This window comes from Schistocerca nitens, chromosome 3, assembly GCF_023898315.1.
Source record: "Schistocerca nitens isolate TAMUIC-IGC-003100 chromosome 3, iqSchNite1.1, whole genome shotgun sequence".
NCBI classification, from domain to species: Eukaryota; Metazoa; Arthropoda; class Insecta; order Orthoptera; family Acrididae; genus Schistocerca; species Schistocerca nitens.
Window position 1 is genome coordinate 796066076 of NC_064616.1, and position 16741 is coordinate 796082816.

Below are 16741 nucleotides of genomic sequence, written 5' to 3' on the forward strand. Positions count from 1 at the left end.
TTTATACAACAATAGCTTTCTATTTTGTGAATGGAAATGTTGGAGTAATAATACATAGAATAGCAAAGAATGATATCATTTGCATAGATGCATGATTTATTAGGATAACTGCCATGTTTTAGTCTGTGCAAGTTCATAATAGAAATAGCTTCAGTGATTACTTTGATTTACAGACATCATCAGAATATCTATGCCAAGCAGATAAGAGAACTTACGCTGATGTTCAAAAATATTTTGGTTTGCTGCACAGCCTCCTTACTCCAGCCTGATAGATTTTTATTTTAGTATAAATGAGTTACTTATAGAATCAAAGGCAAATGTCATCTAATAACTAAAGTATTGTTTTTTTCTTTAAAAATTTCTTTCAGGCCTTAAATCATATGGCAAAGTTGTTTATGTCTTCTCATTGTTTTCTGTTCTTGGGATCTTGATACTTTGCACAAAAATTCTTGGTCTAACAAATACTTCATCTGGACATAAGGTTTTCCCAGAAACAGTATGGAGTGAATTTTTCATTAACACAAAGGTATGTACCTCTGAAAATAGGATTAATGCCTGACATAACACAGTGCTTTTTATGCTAGGTAAATTTATTTTTTCTTTTACTACTGAAGTGAACTGAAAATTTCTTTTCTTTTTTTGTGAAATATGAAAGCTCTTGCATTTAATTCTGATTTATAACATTGTCACCTCATTAACTCACCAATCGTTCAAAGTGAAAAGTAATTAATATTAATAAAACAGTTTTTTGTGTCAGTTACTTATTTATTTTGCCAATAAATAAGTGTATGGACACAAAACCATTTTACTTATATTTATCAACAGTTGCAGCACTCATGATGCCATTGTTTTATGAACAAAATATTCAGATTTATATTAAGCTCTCAGTATGTTGCTAACAATTTTAATTCCTGTATGTCTGTCACATTATAACAGTTAAAGTCATTATCTAAAATAATTGAGAAATGAATAATAATCTAAGGACATACTGTCACTTAGTGCACTAAGAAAGTGTATTGGTACAAAATTGGTCATTAATCAACTAATAATTGGAAGAAAAGTTTGCTGCACAGAAGTGTGTAATGAGAATAATATGTGGTTTCCAGCTGTTTAAATAGTTGTGCATAATGACAAGAGCCTCAGAGTACATTTTCTCCCTTATGATGTTTGTTGCCAACAACATTAGAGTTCAAAAATGATAGCAAAATTCTAGAAAAAGAAGTTATCTACACAGTTCATTACTCAGCCTTAGAGAGATGTGATAGGACATAAAATGCAGTTATGCTACATTCATGTTACATATAGAGGCAGACAATCACAGTTATATTCGTCATCCATATTTACGTAAATTTGCTCATGTACTCAAATACAGCAAGCACCAACTCTTACTGTACTCTCACAAAAGAAAGAACTCGTGCTAATTATACTCATATGTGAGTGCACACACACTGGCAGTAAAATTATTTGAATGCTTTTCTTCTTTTTCTAGAGTGTGAATTTGCAGTTCATATTTGCCATTGTAAATGATTACTTTTTCAGTGCTGGGTGGCTGCTACAACAGAGGTTTTCTATACATGGGGTTTGCTGGGAGCTGCTGTCATGCAGATTACGTCTCACAATCAGCACAAACATCTCCTTCACCGAGACATCAGCATTGTTATTATTGTCACACTTGCAGTTTTACTGCTCTCGGCATTCCTTGGTAACACTTGTGTTGAACTGCTAGCAGCTAGTGGCTACACCTACATTCCAAGTTCATTTGGTAAGTAAATATTCACTTGTGCAGAAATTTGTACAAAACACAAATGCACTGAATAACGACAAGATTTTTAACAAGCAGATGTACTGGAGAACTGTAATTTCAAGTCCTTGCTACAGTGGACAGTGGATATCATACAGCTAAGAACAGTTTTCAAATAATGGGAAACCCACTATGAATGTTGTTATGAGGTAGCCCATGTTACACTGAAGTGACGAAAGTCCTGGGATAGTGATAGACACATTTGCAAGTGGCAGTAGTATCACATACATGAAGTATAAAAGAGCATTGCACTGGCAGAGCTATCATTTGTACTCAGGTAATTCGTGTGAAAAGGTTTTCGGTGGGGTTATGGTCACATGGCAGGAATTAACAGACTTTGAATGTGGAATGTTAGTTCGAGCTAGAGGCATGGGACATTCAATTTAAGAAATTGTCAGGGAATTCAATATTCTGAGATGAACAGCAGAATGTACAGAATAAATTTTACAACTTCTTTAGGTGTTGCGCTAAACAGTCATCACAGAAGAAATGGAAATAAAATAGTTTATTCCTACCAAAGTGACAGTTGTATTGTATATTGATCCAGAGATATGATTGTGATGACAGTGTTAGATCTAGAGAGTGACTGTCTCGTTGTGAACAAAGTAAGGAAAAGAGAAGATTCTACGAAGTGAAGTGAAGAATCAGTGTATGGTATTGGGAAAGCAGCAGCAAATGTCAGACCAATTGTTGAACACATTTTGAAACACGCAAATGAGGGATGCTGGCAGAAAACATGGTCTGTAATGAGGAGTAAGAGAACTGAGCTAAAAGTGACCAGAAGATGGTCAGTTTGGGGAAGCAAAGAAATACACATAGATGTAGAGGAAACAAAAAGAGAAGCATATCATAATTTTTGTGTGATGATTAGGGTGAATTGTGAGGGAAGAATGTGGCCTCAGTAATATCCAGGTGCTGCAAAAAACAACCAGATGCTTGAACTCAAAAACAAATCATCACTCATGTAGAAAATTAACTACTGATTGATAGAGAAGCATTTATAAAATATTTATATGTGTGTCTCTTCATTTTTCTTTAGAGTTGCCATATGCTTGTTGTCATCAGTGTGTAAACATCTCCCAAAATGAGTAAAAGTAGATACTTGGTCATGTATATACACCTGTCCACTACTCAACACAGTTTCCTAGATAAGTCAAGTTCTGTCCTTGCCAAGTATTGTATAATTTATTTTGTTCTATCAGTACCTGGCATGTAAAAGGTGTAGATGAAGAGCCAAGTCCAACAAAACTGGTGTCCACAAAACACTGACCTCTATGACAGTGAAGTTAAAGTGGAATTCTTATTATTGTGATTCATCAGTGGCAGCTGAGAATATCCTGTAGCAGAGGATCCTATTTATTGGTGACCATTCATTCTCACAGACATTTCTTAAAGAACTGTATGTGGATAGAGCAGAATGGGTGATATTCATTAAAAATTAGGTGCTTTTGAGGTTCAAAAGATTAATGTGATGCACATGGAACAGCATTGAAATTAAGGACTATAGTCTGGTGAGACCTCTAAATAGTCATGACTCTCTCATATTTTGGAAATAAGTGAATGCATCAGAATGCTGTTACTTATGTTGTACCATTGATCTGTAGATAGTGTAAGGTGAAAACCGATCTGTTATTCCAGCTATTTCATGTATCCAAAAATTTCATTATTATTTTTATCTGTATGTCAAGTCCTAGTGGTGTGTTGTTGGTTGTGATAGTAAAAACAGCAATGACTCACTTGACATAGTGATATAAAAGTAAAGACTGTAGTCACCATGAACATAAATTTGTATCAGTTTTGAAAATGCTAGTGGAAGTGAAGCTCAATGAGTGTGTGAAATCAGTATTTTAACATAATTATATATGGACTGCCATGTGCCAAATTTAATTTAGTTTTTTAATTTGTAATTTTCCGTTATTTTTCACAGAACAATTAGGAACTGTGACATTCCTTCAAGCTGAAGGTGCACCACCACATCCAATATTTGCAAGAACACCTGTGCGCTACATGTCTCATAGCATATTTATACTTGGGTCTCGTGTTCTGCTTCCTGGTATGGATTCAGCAAGGGAAAGTGGTTATCAAGTGCTGAGACTAGCAACAGAGCTAGCACCAGCAACATTTGCACTTATGGGCTCTGAACGAGTCTCACCTTTTTGGGCAGTGCTCTTTTATTTTGTTTTGATAACATTTGGAATTGCTCAACAGGTAAGGACAAAAATTAAAACTAACATATTTATCACTTTATGCTTCAAAACACATACTTATTCTCAAGGTAAGAGGTGAATTACAAATAGAAACTTTGTTAGGTCTTATCCTACAAACTCAGTCACTGACAAAACCACAGTCACCCATTTCATTGATGGCGCTCACCTTTGACTTTGTCTTATTAAGCCATGCCTCTCAGTATATTGATGTAATCAATTTTTTATTGTTCCCTCAGGCCAGTAAAATCCATTGATCATGGGCAGTGCTAGATGTATTCATCTGGTTCCTATCAAAAGTTTGTTTAAATAATACACATGCAGAGCTACATTTTATAAATCTCATCAAGTAAAATGAAGAGGTACAGTAAATGTCAGAGATATGAAATGAAATAGATTTCTGTTAATAAGGGCCTTTGCACCTTTTTGTAACTAATTCACTTTACCTACTTCATTGTCATTGGTAGTTTGTGTCTCTTCTCTTGATCATTGTAACAAGCTGAAATCAATCAGTGACAGAAGTACAGTTCCAATAATGTAGCCCACACAGTATGTAGTGTTGGATATTAGTCACTTGTAATACCACTTTTGAAATATGAATGGTTGATGGCCAGTTCAGATTTCATAGTACACTTTTAAATGCAAGTAAAGGAACATTACAAACTGCTCTTCATTACAGCTCTATATGTCTATGCTTGATGAAATAATGGGCAGTTGTTTGGAGTGGCAAAAGGATTATCAACACAATAGTTGCAAGATTAATCACTATTTTGGGTGACAGAATAATTTCTCTGTGATAACACACTGTTTCTCGAGTAGACCAAAAGACATAAGAATTAAATGAGACTGTGGAGTGAAAGTATGTTTGCATTAGTTAACACTGTCTGTTGCCACATTCGATTGTTACCGTAGCAGCATACCATTATCAAAGTTACTCACAGTCAGCAAAGTCGAATGCAGATTCACAATGTGAATTAATTACAAGATACTGTCATTGAGTTAATAAGTTACACATGGCAGGCAGGGTTGTTGCCATTTAACCTGATCTACAAAACCATGCATTTTCAAACCAATGTAAACAAAGACAAAAAATAAATAAATTAAACCCAACTATATTTAATAATGAAAATATAATTAATATATAAAATGTTACATAGTTAGCCTTACAAAAATTAGAAAGAGCCATCATGCTTATTGAAGGCAACTATTTACTGTGACAAGGATGTATTTTATAATTATCGCGTTTTAACTTTTCTTGCCATATAAAGAACATAGTTAAATAACATTTACACTGCCAGAAAAAAACTTTAACTTGCTGTAAATCATAATGACAGTGAAGTAAAATTTATTACTTTTTAGAAGCATGCAGAAATTTATAGATATTCACTAATTTCTTGGGTCTTTTCTCTGCTAAATTATTTCTTAATTTTGACCAAACAAGCCCATAAGTGGAGAAGATCCTCTTTATGGATGCAGTGCTGGAATGACAAGAAAACAAGCTCTAATGAAGTAGTTATGTTCTGAATAAATTAATCAGTGCAATTCAGATTAAACTATTTAATCATCAATGTGAAACAAAAGACCATAAAAACCCATTTTTACCCCAGTCCTTTTTTAAAAAATACCCAAGTTTTTCTCAACCCTGATGGGAGGATATGAGAACCAACTGGAAAGCAGTACATTTTATAAGCTGTTATCTCTACCAGACTGATTGCAGTGAATTCCCTCCTATTGACTGATGTTGGTGTTGGTAGCCAAAGATTTTGACACAAGCTGCTGTAGTTGTTACTTCTGAGCTTTAGGATCACATAATTTCACACTAACTAACATAGTTGTTACATGTTGTGTATCTGAAGCCCAACTGGTGATATTGGGGTAGGGTGTGTTATTTAAAGACTGCCATACAGATATTTGTTGACTTCGGAAACTACATAATGTTTTGAAAATTGGCTAGGTTATATTTTTCTGTTTTTAATGAACTATGAATTAAGATAGTTGTTTGGTTTATGTAAAATGTTGAATGTTAATAAATTATAAACGCATTGGGAATATCCTAACAGTGAGTATGGTATCTGTCCCAAAAATAATTTTATGTTATGTTAAATTATGCAAAATATTAATTGGTGGCTTAATTAGATATTGAGGGATGTCATATGATTTGAAAAAAAAAAACATCAAAAGTACAGTGTCAAAATTCAGAATATAGGAAACACAAAGGCAAAACTGGCAGTGGAAATTATGATGATCTGAACTTTCAACATCAGTTTCAGGTAGTTTAAAGTATGTTATCAGAAAGAGTGGAATGCCTGCTTTCAAATGAATGGTAACAATACTTCCTATCTTGTTGAATAGCTTGCAATGTTCTCTAGTTACATACTGTAGTAGAATTTCCAATTAGCTATAACTTTTAATTAAGTGCACTTCCCATAAGGCTAATTCCATCATTGCAACCAAAAATGTAAATAGAACCAACTGACCAATAAATTTAAGTGGAACTTTGCCTAAATAACATTCTGGAATATTCATATACATATCAAATATAATGGGTGCAGCTATACTGAAAATATAACATATAATTAAATAAAAACAGGAGAAAATTTAATTATTCATGGGAGTAGGCAACATAACAGATGGAGAGTTTCCAACTAGCTATGTCTCATACTGACACACATTGGTATGACCTTTGTTATTTATAATATCTCTAATTAAATCAGAAGCAATCAGTGGCATATCAAAAAGTCATACATTGCTTTCTCCAGGAGCACACATCCATTTTATCAACTCAGTTGTTAAATACATCACAAAGATCATTGTGTCACAGAAAAGCAGTTATTCTTCTGGATTTGATGGTACATTAGTGGATTCTTTTGCTGTCTTAATAACACCTCTTGTAAGTTACCTTTGTGATAGAGTTAGTTAGTTACTTGTTTCATTGATCATATTCATGATAAATGTTATGATCTGAACAGTGTCAATTGAATGCAAGATTGCATATACAGTTTTTTTTTCTGGCCATTTACAGGTTTGTGACTGACTACTTATTTCTGTTCCAGCATTCCTCTATGATTGAAAGTTCACTGAGTAGATATAACTTAAGCCTGCATATGAAAATATTTATGTTATCTGTCAGACATTATATTTCCATGAGCGGATTTTCAAATAGCTTTACAGCTGTTTACTTCAATCCTTCCCATGCCAAAGTTAGATTCCCAGAGGAAATGACAGATCATTTTTCTTTCGAGTATTGTAATTTATCTATATTACAGTCAAAGTACAATGGTTTACAACAGCAAATTTCATCGGTGAATAAATGTACTATGAGGCACCACTTAATATTCCCAAATTATTGTAACATTGTTGTTGTTATGGTGGTCTTCAGTCCAAAGACTGGTTTCATGCAACTCTCCTTGCTATTCTATCCTGTGCAAGCCTTTACATCCCCAAATAACTACTGCAACCTTTTTCAACCTGATTACTATATTCATGTCTTAGTCTATCTCTACAGTTTCTACCCGCCACACATCCCTCCAGCACTAAATTGGTGCCTCGTCTTCATTTCTAATGGCAGATGGTTGAAAATTTTTATGACCATATATTTAACATCATCAGCATATGATTTGGTGCTTTGTATTACAATTTTTAATCAAGATTTTTTTCTAGTGTTGTGTGTGTGGCAATTGAGAATTCTGTGTAGGATTCCTAAATGCTGAGCTACAAAACTCTCCATTATACAAATATATGGCAGTGGCAGGATTTTTAATGCTTTAAACAGTGGTTTACAGTGTTCAGTTCTGTTTTCTGATGCCACTATTGTGATCATTGTTTTTGTAATTTGAAAATTCTAGGTCTATAGGATTCAGAATTATTTCCCCAGAAAATTAGGCCATAGCTCATAATGGACTCAAACAGACCATAGTATACAAGCTTCAAAGTGTCAATGTTGGCTGAATCTCATATTGGTTTGAGCAGGTAGCACATTTTGCTGAGCTTCTTTGCAACTGTCTCTACATGCAGTTGCAATTTTAGTGTACTACTGACAGTTAGTCCAAGGAATTAGGTGTCCTTTACACTGACAATTTCATCTTTGCCTGTATAAATGTCTAAATTGAAGGGGGTAATATTCTGCCTTGTGTCAAAGTTCATGCTTACAATTTTCTGAGTATTTATTAGCAGTCTGTTTGCCTCAACCAAGATTTATGTGACAGGTGATTTCATTGACTGTTTCTTGAAGTGTTTCTTCTCTGTTGGAAATTAAAATATTTGCATTAGCAGCATACAAAAAAGAACAAGCATTAGGGATGTTTACTGGGAGGCAATTGATGAACAATATGAAAAGGACTGGGCCAAGAATAGACCCTTCAGGACACCACAAGCTATATTTATGGTATCTGACCTGCAAACGGTAGCATCCTTGGGGTTTCTGATTTTTACATATTTCTCCTTTCTCTTAGATAGCTACTGAACCAGCTGTGGGCAGTACCCCTTATGCCAAATTTCTCTAGTTTTATGAGGAGCAGCTTATGGTTGACCATATCAAATGCTTGGATTGATCAAGGAATATACGAACAACAGGTTGTTTACAACTTGAGCAGTTCTCTAAAAACTCCTACTGTGTATTTATGGTTGACCTATATTTGCAAAAACCATATTGAGAAGATGTTATAATGTTGCTGGAGTTCAAAAAGCATTCTAATCTTATGGAAACACAGCATTCAAAAATTTTTGAAAATGCAGATAATATTGCAATAGGCCTACAATTTTCCATGGCAGTTTTCTCTCCTTTCTTGTACAGTGGTATAATTTTAGAAATTTTTAACTGGTCATAAAATGTTCCCTCCTCAAAAGAGGCATTAATGATATTAGACAGAGGCCTACAGATGAAACTGGAACACTTTACAAGTAAAAAGCAAGGTACCATATCTTGACCAGCAAAGAATATTTGTTTTTATTCTTCTCCTTATGATATCCTCTATTTCACAAGGTGTTGTTGGGGATAGGAAAAAAAAGAGTTCAAGAGAATATTATTGTTAGGATGAGTGTGAACAGTGTTTGAACAGGCAATTAATACATTCTTTGAAATTTCTGAAAAATATTTGTTAAAATCATTACCAATTTTATGTATATTTTATGTTTTTTGTCCTTCTATGTTCAACTTAAATTTATCCTCTGTGGTTCTCTTTCTTCCAGTTTGGTTGTTTATTATACTCCATACTGTCTCACATTTATTAGAAAAGTTCCTAAAGAGATTATTGTTGTGAGCCTTTTTTGCTGCTTTAATGACACTTTTATAAGTATTTTTGTAAGTACAAATTGAGTTCTGCCAACTTACCACCATCCACTTTGCTAGCTCTGAGCAGTAACCTAATTTTTCTGAGGATATTTTAATGCCTTTTGTAATCCAAGAGTTTTTCTTTTTGTGAGTCACAAGTATGATTTTCTGTCGGATGTGTGGAAACAGGAGAGGCCACATGCATGTTGCTATTTCGTCTAGTGAATCAGGTGGCTTGACCATAAAAAATTTTCATTTATGACTGGTGCTTTGTTTGTTCTTGTTGATCTTCTTGAGCTCCTGTTGCTGCTGGTTGAAACTGTAAACTCAGATGGAAGGTGAATACCTGACACCGAGTGTAATGCTATTTGAGGACTTGCCTGTTTTGTTAGTTGGGCTCTTGATTTCTTGGACCTGGAATAGCAGCAAGTCTCAATTGGAGTTTCTTCTGTTCTTCTTAGTCGTGGTTTTTCATTTTCTGTTCCTTTGATTGAAGTTTGTGAGAGTTTTAGTGATGGTATTTGTTTTTCTATTGGACTTGATGTGCATTTTTTAGGAGTTGTCTCAGTAATGATGGAGTCATGAGGTTGCATTGAAGTTGAATGTAAATCTTCTATTGAAGTTGATGTAGTTTCATTACTTGAATCAGTGATTTGTGGGCCCACTGTACCCATGCCATCAGGTGCTGGCAGGGGAGTAGGTCAGAAATTTGGATCTGTGCAATCAGCATTAATTGCTTGGCAAACTTTTTCACTGATATATGATTTACTCTTTCCATTGAGATGTTGCCCATGATTATTAAACAATTCCCTATTCATTTTTTCAGTGAACAAAAAGTTTACATTGGGAGATGCAGCACAGATTTTTTTAGTAGCCTATTTGTTTTAGCTAGTTATTTATTCACACACGTGATCAACTAGGTCATACCTATGTGGAATTCCCTTGACAATAATATTAAAATTACCTGTACCTTTTAAGTATTCTGTTAGTCTATGAGTGGCCTCTTTTGCTTTGTTTGTATAAATGTCATTTGCACTTGCTACTAGCACATTATATTCATCATTTTGTTCTCATAAGCCTACATGGTTATTTATGCCATTTTTCATGACTTCATGCAAACTTGCAGAAGGTTTCACAAAACCTGTTGCATTGTTGCATTAGTTAGCTTCTCAGACCTCGACATTTGTGCTAATGCTCTCCCATGACTATCAGAATAAACTGAGATGCTGCAATTTTTCAACAGAGATTTTCCGTTGTGTATAACATAACTGGTTACAATGTTTACTGTTTTGTTTACCTGGACTGATTTGGGACTAATTTATTCCCCTCACATTTCCTGGAATTTATGCCTCTGTAGGCAGTATTAGGCCTTCCAAAACTTTGAAACTATTTCCCACTGGTGTGTTGTAAGTGATAGAATCAGGCGTGTGGCCTGTAAAGGTTATAAGGTGTTGTTGCACTTGTTCTTTGCTGCCTTGACTGTTTCATCTCTCAAAGCCACTGATTCATCTTCTATTGCATCCCTATCTCCTGCTCTAGTCAACTGTTGTCTAATGGTATAAACATTTCAAAGAGGGTTGACAAGATGATCAAGACTACAGCCACCCTGGACACCCTAGCAAATCAGTTACTTATGACAATGTGGAGGAAGTGAAGAAAATGGTTCTGAATCACCATCATAGAGATTGCTAATGATGTTGACATTTCCTTTGGCAAATAAACAACATCGCATAAACACATCTCAGGAATTGCCAAATAAAGTGGACAGTCATCCAGAACTTCTAAAGAAGATTATAATAGGTGACAAAACATGGGTACACTGGTATGACATCAAAACAAAGGCCCAGGATTCGCAATAGAAACTGCCTGAAGAGCCAGTCCCCCCCCCCCCAAAAAAAAAAAAAAAAAAAAAAAAAAAAAAAAAAAAAAAAAAAGAGACAAAAAGAAAATAGTTCAATCACCTGTGAAGCGTGTGAAGATTCCTCACATTGTTCTCTTTGATTACAATGGTATAGTGCATGGTCAGTTCCTGCCTTATGGTCGTATTGTCAGTAATGAATACTACCTAGAAGTTACATGGTATTTGCGTGAAGCAGTCCAAAGAAAATGACCAGACCTGTAGCAAAACCACTCATGGAAATACCATCACAATAATGCCTCCGCTCACACTTCAATGATTGTTTGTGATTTTTTGGCAAAAAACAAAACCATTATGCTGCCTCGCCACCATATTTGACAGACATGGCCCTCTGGAACTTCTTACTGTTCCTGGGGCTGAAGAGAACCATGAAAGGGCAGTGTTTTGCCACCATTGATGAGATGATAACAGAATCACTGAAGGAGCTGAATACCATAATGATAAGTGGGTTCCAGAAGTACTGCCGAGGTTGGGAAAAGTGCTAGCTCCAATGTATTATATCTGAAGGGGATTACTTTAAAAGGGCTAAAGTTGTTGTCAATGAATAAATATAAATTCTTTGAGAAAAAACAAAAATTCCTGCTGTTTTATTTTATCACATCTCATATACAGTCTTCTTTCATGATTCCTAAACCAAGTGTTAGTCATGATAAAACTATCATCTGTGCAAAATTCTATCAGGTGAATTCCTCTTTCATTCCTTTCCCCCAGCGACTATTTTCCTTTTTCTTCCGTTTCCTACTATCAAATTCCATTCCACAACTGCAATTAAATTTTAATCTCCCTTAACTATCTGAATAATTTCCTTTGCCTCCTCATACATTTTTTTTTTTCAATCTCTTCATTATCTGTGGAGCTAGTTAGCATATAAAGTTGTACTACTGCAGTGCGTGTTGGCTATTTGTCTATCTTGATGTTCACTGTGCTGTTGGTAGTAGCTTACCCACATTCCTATTTTCTTATTTATTATTAGGCCTACTCCTGCATTACCCCTATTTGATTTTGTACTTATAACCCATTAGTCACCTGTCCAGAAGCGCTGTTGATCCTGCCACTGAACTTCATTAGTCCCCACTATATCAAACTTCAACCTATCCATTTCCCTCTGTACATTTTCTAACCTTCCTGGCCAATTAACGGATCTTTCATACCATGCTCTGACCCATAGATTGCCAGTTTGTTTTTCCTGATTACGACATCCTCCTGGGTAGTCCCCACCCAGGAATCTAAATGGGTGACTGTAACATTAAAGATCAAGACATTAAGAGAGAATGAGCAAGCTAGGCTTAAGATTATTTGTTTACTGTTCAGAAAAACATTACATCAGCCACAATGCAGCTCCACTGTGACTACTGTTTCAGTCATAGATTACTTTTTTGCTGTTCATAAGCAGCTGTAAATTGCCATGGCTGCTGCAAGTTGAATGAAAGCTGTACTGAATGGATGTGTTGTGCAGGTTATGGAGAGATACCAAACGTATTAAAAGTAGTATCCTCTCCTTTGGATACTCCAACCTCTGCAAGAGACACAGGACATCAATGTTAACTAACCTGTGAGCAGCATGTGAGGTTGATGGGCCCTATACAGGGGAGGCAGCAGCCAGGGAGAACTCAGGGTACTGCAACCATTCCCCAACTGACAAATTTGAGGTGCAGTCTCCCACTAAACCAAAACCTGAGCCTATGAGACACACTTCAGCTGTCGGGGGGCCTCCTCTGTCCCATACTGGGAAAGCAAGTGCAATGGTCTATTAATTGTCAGCAGTTAGAACATGCGGCAAATAATGGTACCCATTAGACAGCAAATGACAAAAGAATGAGCATCTTTTTCACTCAATGTGTGTTCCTAGAAGCCTCATTTGACATGTTGCTCTAATGGTGTGGAGGCAGGAACAGGTTGCAACCATCTGCACACATGATTCCTGTCATCTGGGGTGCCCAGTCATTCTTGGATCAGTCCACCAATTGCTGGAGAAGGTTGAGGACATAAGCCTTGCTCACAGTATTTCAGTGTAATACGTAGTCCACAGCATTGTTCCCAGAACTGATTGTGGGTCCATGAGTCTGAGTTGAGTAGAAGATTTGAACCAGACTCTTTCAAGATTGTGTGCCAAGCTAGGATATGACTTCCTGGACATGAACCATTGACCTGAGAACTGTATGGTCCCTCTAAGTGGTCTGTGCACTGTACACCAGAGGCTGCTAGGCTAGATAACTGACTGTGTGCACAGTAGGAACAAAAAAATTTTTAATAGATCATACGGCTCTTCATTGTGCCTAGATAATAATTACTGTAGGTGTCCCTGAAGTATTAGTGTAAGGTCAAAGAAATCGCCCCTTCAGATGACACTGCCAAAGCATTCTCAGCAAAGTCCCATAGTTTGAAGCACATGTAAAAAACTGCAGCTCACATAAACTAGGTATAGGAAACTGCATAAAACCCAAAACTGGCAGCACTGAGATTTTTTGGAGCAAATATAAAAGTTTGTTGAAAGGATAAATAGTGGGAAATGGAGTTTGTGTATTTGATGCTGTAGATATGAACAAAGCAAAAGCAGAAATACAGTGAAATATTTGTCAGGTTGTATACAGAATTTGAAGTTGAGTTAGCCCATGTTTTACCATAGTATGCCATAGATTCCTCAAACCAAAAACTGTGTCAGTTGAAAGAAAGCACAAGTCACATCCATTTACATGGATGCAAGCAAAAGTGTCTGCAAAACTTCTGTCCAATATCTTTGATTTCTAAATGTTGTAGAATCTTAGAACATATTCTGAGTTTATACATAATGAAGGCACTGTAACACATTGATCTCCCTCATAGCAACCAGCACAGATTCAGAAAACATGTCATGTGAAATGCAATTCACATTTCTCTCCCATTACATCCTAAATGCTGTGGACTGAGACAGTCAGGTGAGTGCAGTATTTATTTACTTCTGTAAAGCATTTGTCTCAGTTTCACATAAGTGCTTATTTGTGAAAGTACAGCAGCATGGGTATGGCAAATTGTGACTCGATTGAGGATTTCTTCATGGGAAGGATGCAGCGCATTATCTCATATGGGGGTCATCGAAAATCTAAAAGTAGCTTCAGGCTGTGTCCAACAAAAATATGTTGGGACCTTCCCAGTTCATACTGTATATTAATGACCTGACAGAGAGTATTAATAGAAACTTCAGACTTCTCACATATTTTGCAGGTATCTATAATGAAGTTCCATCTGAAAATACCTGTTCAAATATTTAGTCAGGTATTGATAAGATTTCAATCTAACACAAAGACTGGAAATTTGCTTTACAGGTTCACAAATGTAAAAATGTTTACTTCTAAAACACAGCATCTTATGAAAGCAATATCAGTCAGTCACAACTGGAATCAGTCAACTCATAAAAATACCTGTGTGTAACATGGTGAGGGAATATGAAATGGAATGATCACTTATGCTCAATCATAGGTAGAGCATGTGTCAGATTTCCATTCATTTATAAGATACCAGGAAAATGCAGACTGTTTACATAGGAGACTGTCTACAAGTCACTTGTGCATTCCACAACAGAATATTGCTCATGTGTGTCAGACTATACCAGATAGGACTAACAGGGGATATTGAATGTATACAAAGAAGGGAAGCACAAATATCACAGGTTTCTTTTACTCATGACAGAGCATCATAGGGATGCCATAAAACCTGAATTGGTAGATGATTTAGGATAAATGCCAATTATACTGCTAAAGCCTACTTACAAATTTTCAAGAAGCAGTATTAAGTGCAGACTCTAGGAATATACTACAGACACCTTTGTATTATTCTCTTATGGATCACAAGGACAAGATTAGACTAATTACACTGAGCACAATGTCATTAAGCAGTCATTCTGCCCACTGTCAATTTGCAAATGGACAATGAAGAAATCTTAATATGTGATACAATAGATAGTACCCTCTGCTATGCACTTCACAGCTGTTTGCAGAGTATGGATACACATGTCTGCAAGATATATGTGTACAAATCCCACACATTTCTAATTACCTTTTTTGTGCAGTCATGTGCAGGGTAATAATGTGATGGAGAAGGGTAAATATATCAGTCTGAGTTAAAGAACCCTAGTTCAGAAATGACCATATCAAAAGGTATAAGGCCTTAGCCTTGTGCAGTGCTCAAACCAAGGGCCCCAACTTCGGAACTCTGATGGTGACATACAGAATTCCCACTGAACACTCCCCAATATCCTCAGATAATTTCCTCTGTTGATGGACAAGTAACAGTACATGTAACTTGATCTCGAAGAGACCAAAGCAAACAAGTCTATGGTACAGTAATAATGAACTCCATTTACCTGCAGAAGTTTTACAAGCTGCTACATGTACAACAGTTTTTCGAAATGGCATCCCCCAACATCAATGCACATACAGCATTGCCTCACAAAGTTCTGTTATACACATTCTAATATCCCCAGTGTCAGTTGAAGATGTCACAGGCAGTGAGAATTCATGCCAGGAGATCCTCTTCAGTCTTGACAGGCATCTCATACACGAAACTTTTCACATGGTCTCACAAGAAGAAATCAAGTTTTGTGAGATCAGATGAATGTTTTGACACAAAACAGGACCTCCTCTGCCAAACCACTTTTCAGGGAATCACTGATCCAGGTATTCATGAACCCTCAGTACAAAGTGAGGTGGGATTTTATCAGGTTGGAACCACATCCATTGATGACTAACAAGTGGGATATGTTCCAGGTACCTGGGTAGTATGTTTTTCATAAACACTGTGTTGACTGGTGCAATTAAATGGGGAGGAAGAAAAAATGGACCTAGTGTGCAATCATCGACTATACCTGCCCACCTGTTGACCGATAATCTGAGTTGACTTTACAGCTGTAGCATGGAGATTCTCATTGGTGCAGACAGGCCTACTACAGCTATTTAGTGTTCCACCTCAGGTGGAACAGATGTCATCCATGAAAAGTACATATGCAGGAAAGTGAGAATTGACTTTAATGCGCTGCAAGAACCATTCTCTGAACATGACACGAGGTCTGAAGTCAGCAGGGGTCAAAGCATGCTCTGTGTGTGTTTGGTAAGGTTGTAGCTGCATTTCCCATAATACTTCCCTCACACTACTGTGCAAAACATTTACTTCAAGTGTTATTGATAGTGCTGATTACAAGCACCTCATCCACCCAAACAAGCACTGCATCTTCTAAGTCAGGAGTCTGTGTAGTTTGTTGTTCTTCTTGATTGTTGTGCTGTGGTACCAATTGCCCTGTTTCACTTAATTGTTGGTACATTCTTGGAAACATGGTGTGAGCCACACGTTTTCTACATGGATATTTGGTCCTGTACAAGCTTTCCACTTCTCTGCTTGCCCATACACGAAAATCATATCCGTAAGTTCCATCACCAGGTACACATCTATTTGGTTAGGGCTAATTGACGTTAGTACTTTAGCTCGTAAACACTGACTGCATTCTACTACGGTACTGATATTGTACACCTGGATTGCTCATTTCAGTACACAGTATGCCATCTCCATTGGATTCGTTG

General features: G+C 36.3%; 1 protein-coding gene across 1 annotated transcript in view; it reads left to right on the top strand.

Annotated features, from left to right (window-relative positions):
• LOC126248816 (sodium-dependent transporter bedraggled) overlaps window positions 1-16741 on the top strand; it is a 777714-nt gene that overhangs the window by 725907 nt on the left and 35066 nt on the right. Inside the window, exons 13-15 of the mRNA XM_049950225.1 lie at window positions 369-526; window positions 1540-1762; window positions 3729-4009. Coding sequence (XP_049806182.1) covers window positions 369-526; window positions 1540-1762; window positions 3729-4009 — 662 coding nt within the window. The remainder of the gene's footprint in view (window positions 1-368; window positions 527-1539; window positions 1763-3728; window positions 4010-16741) is intronic.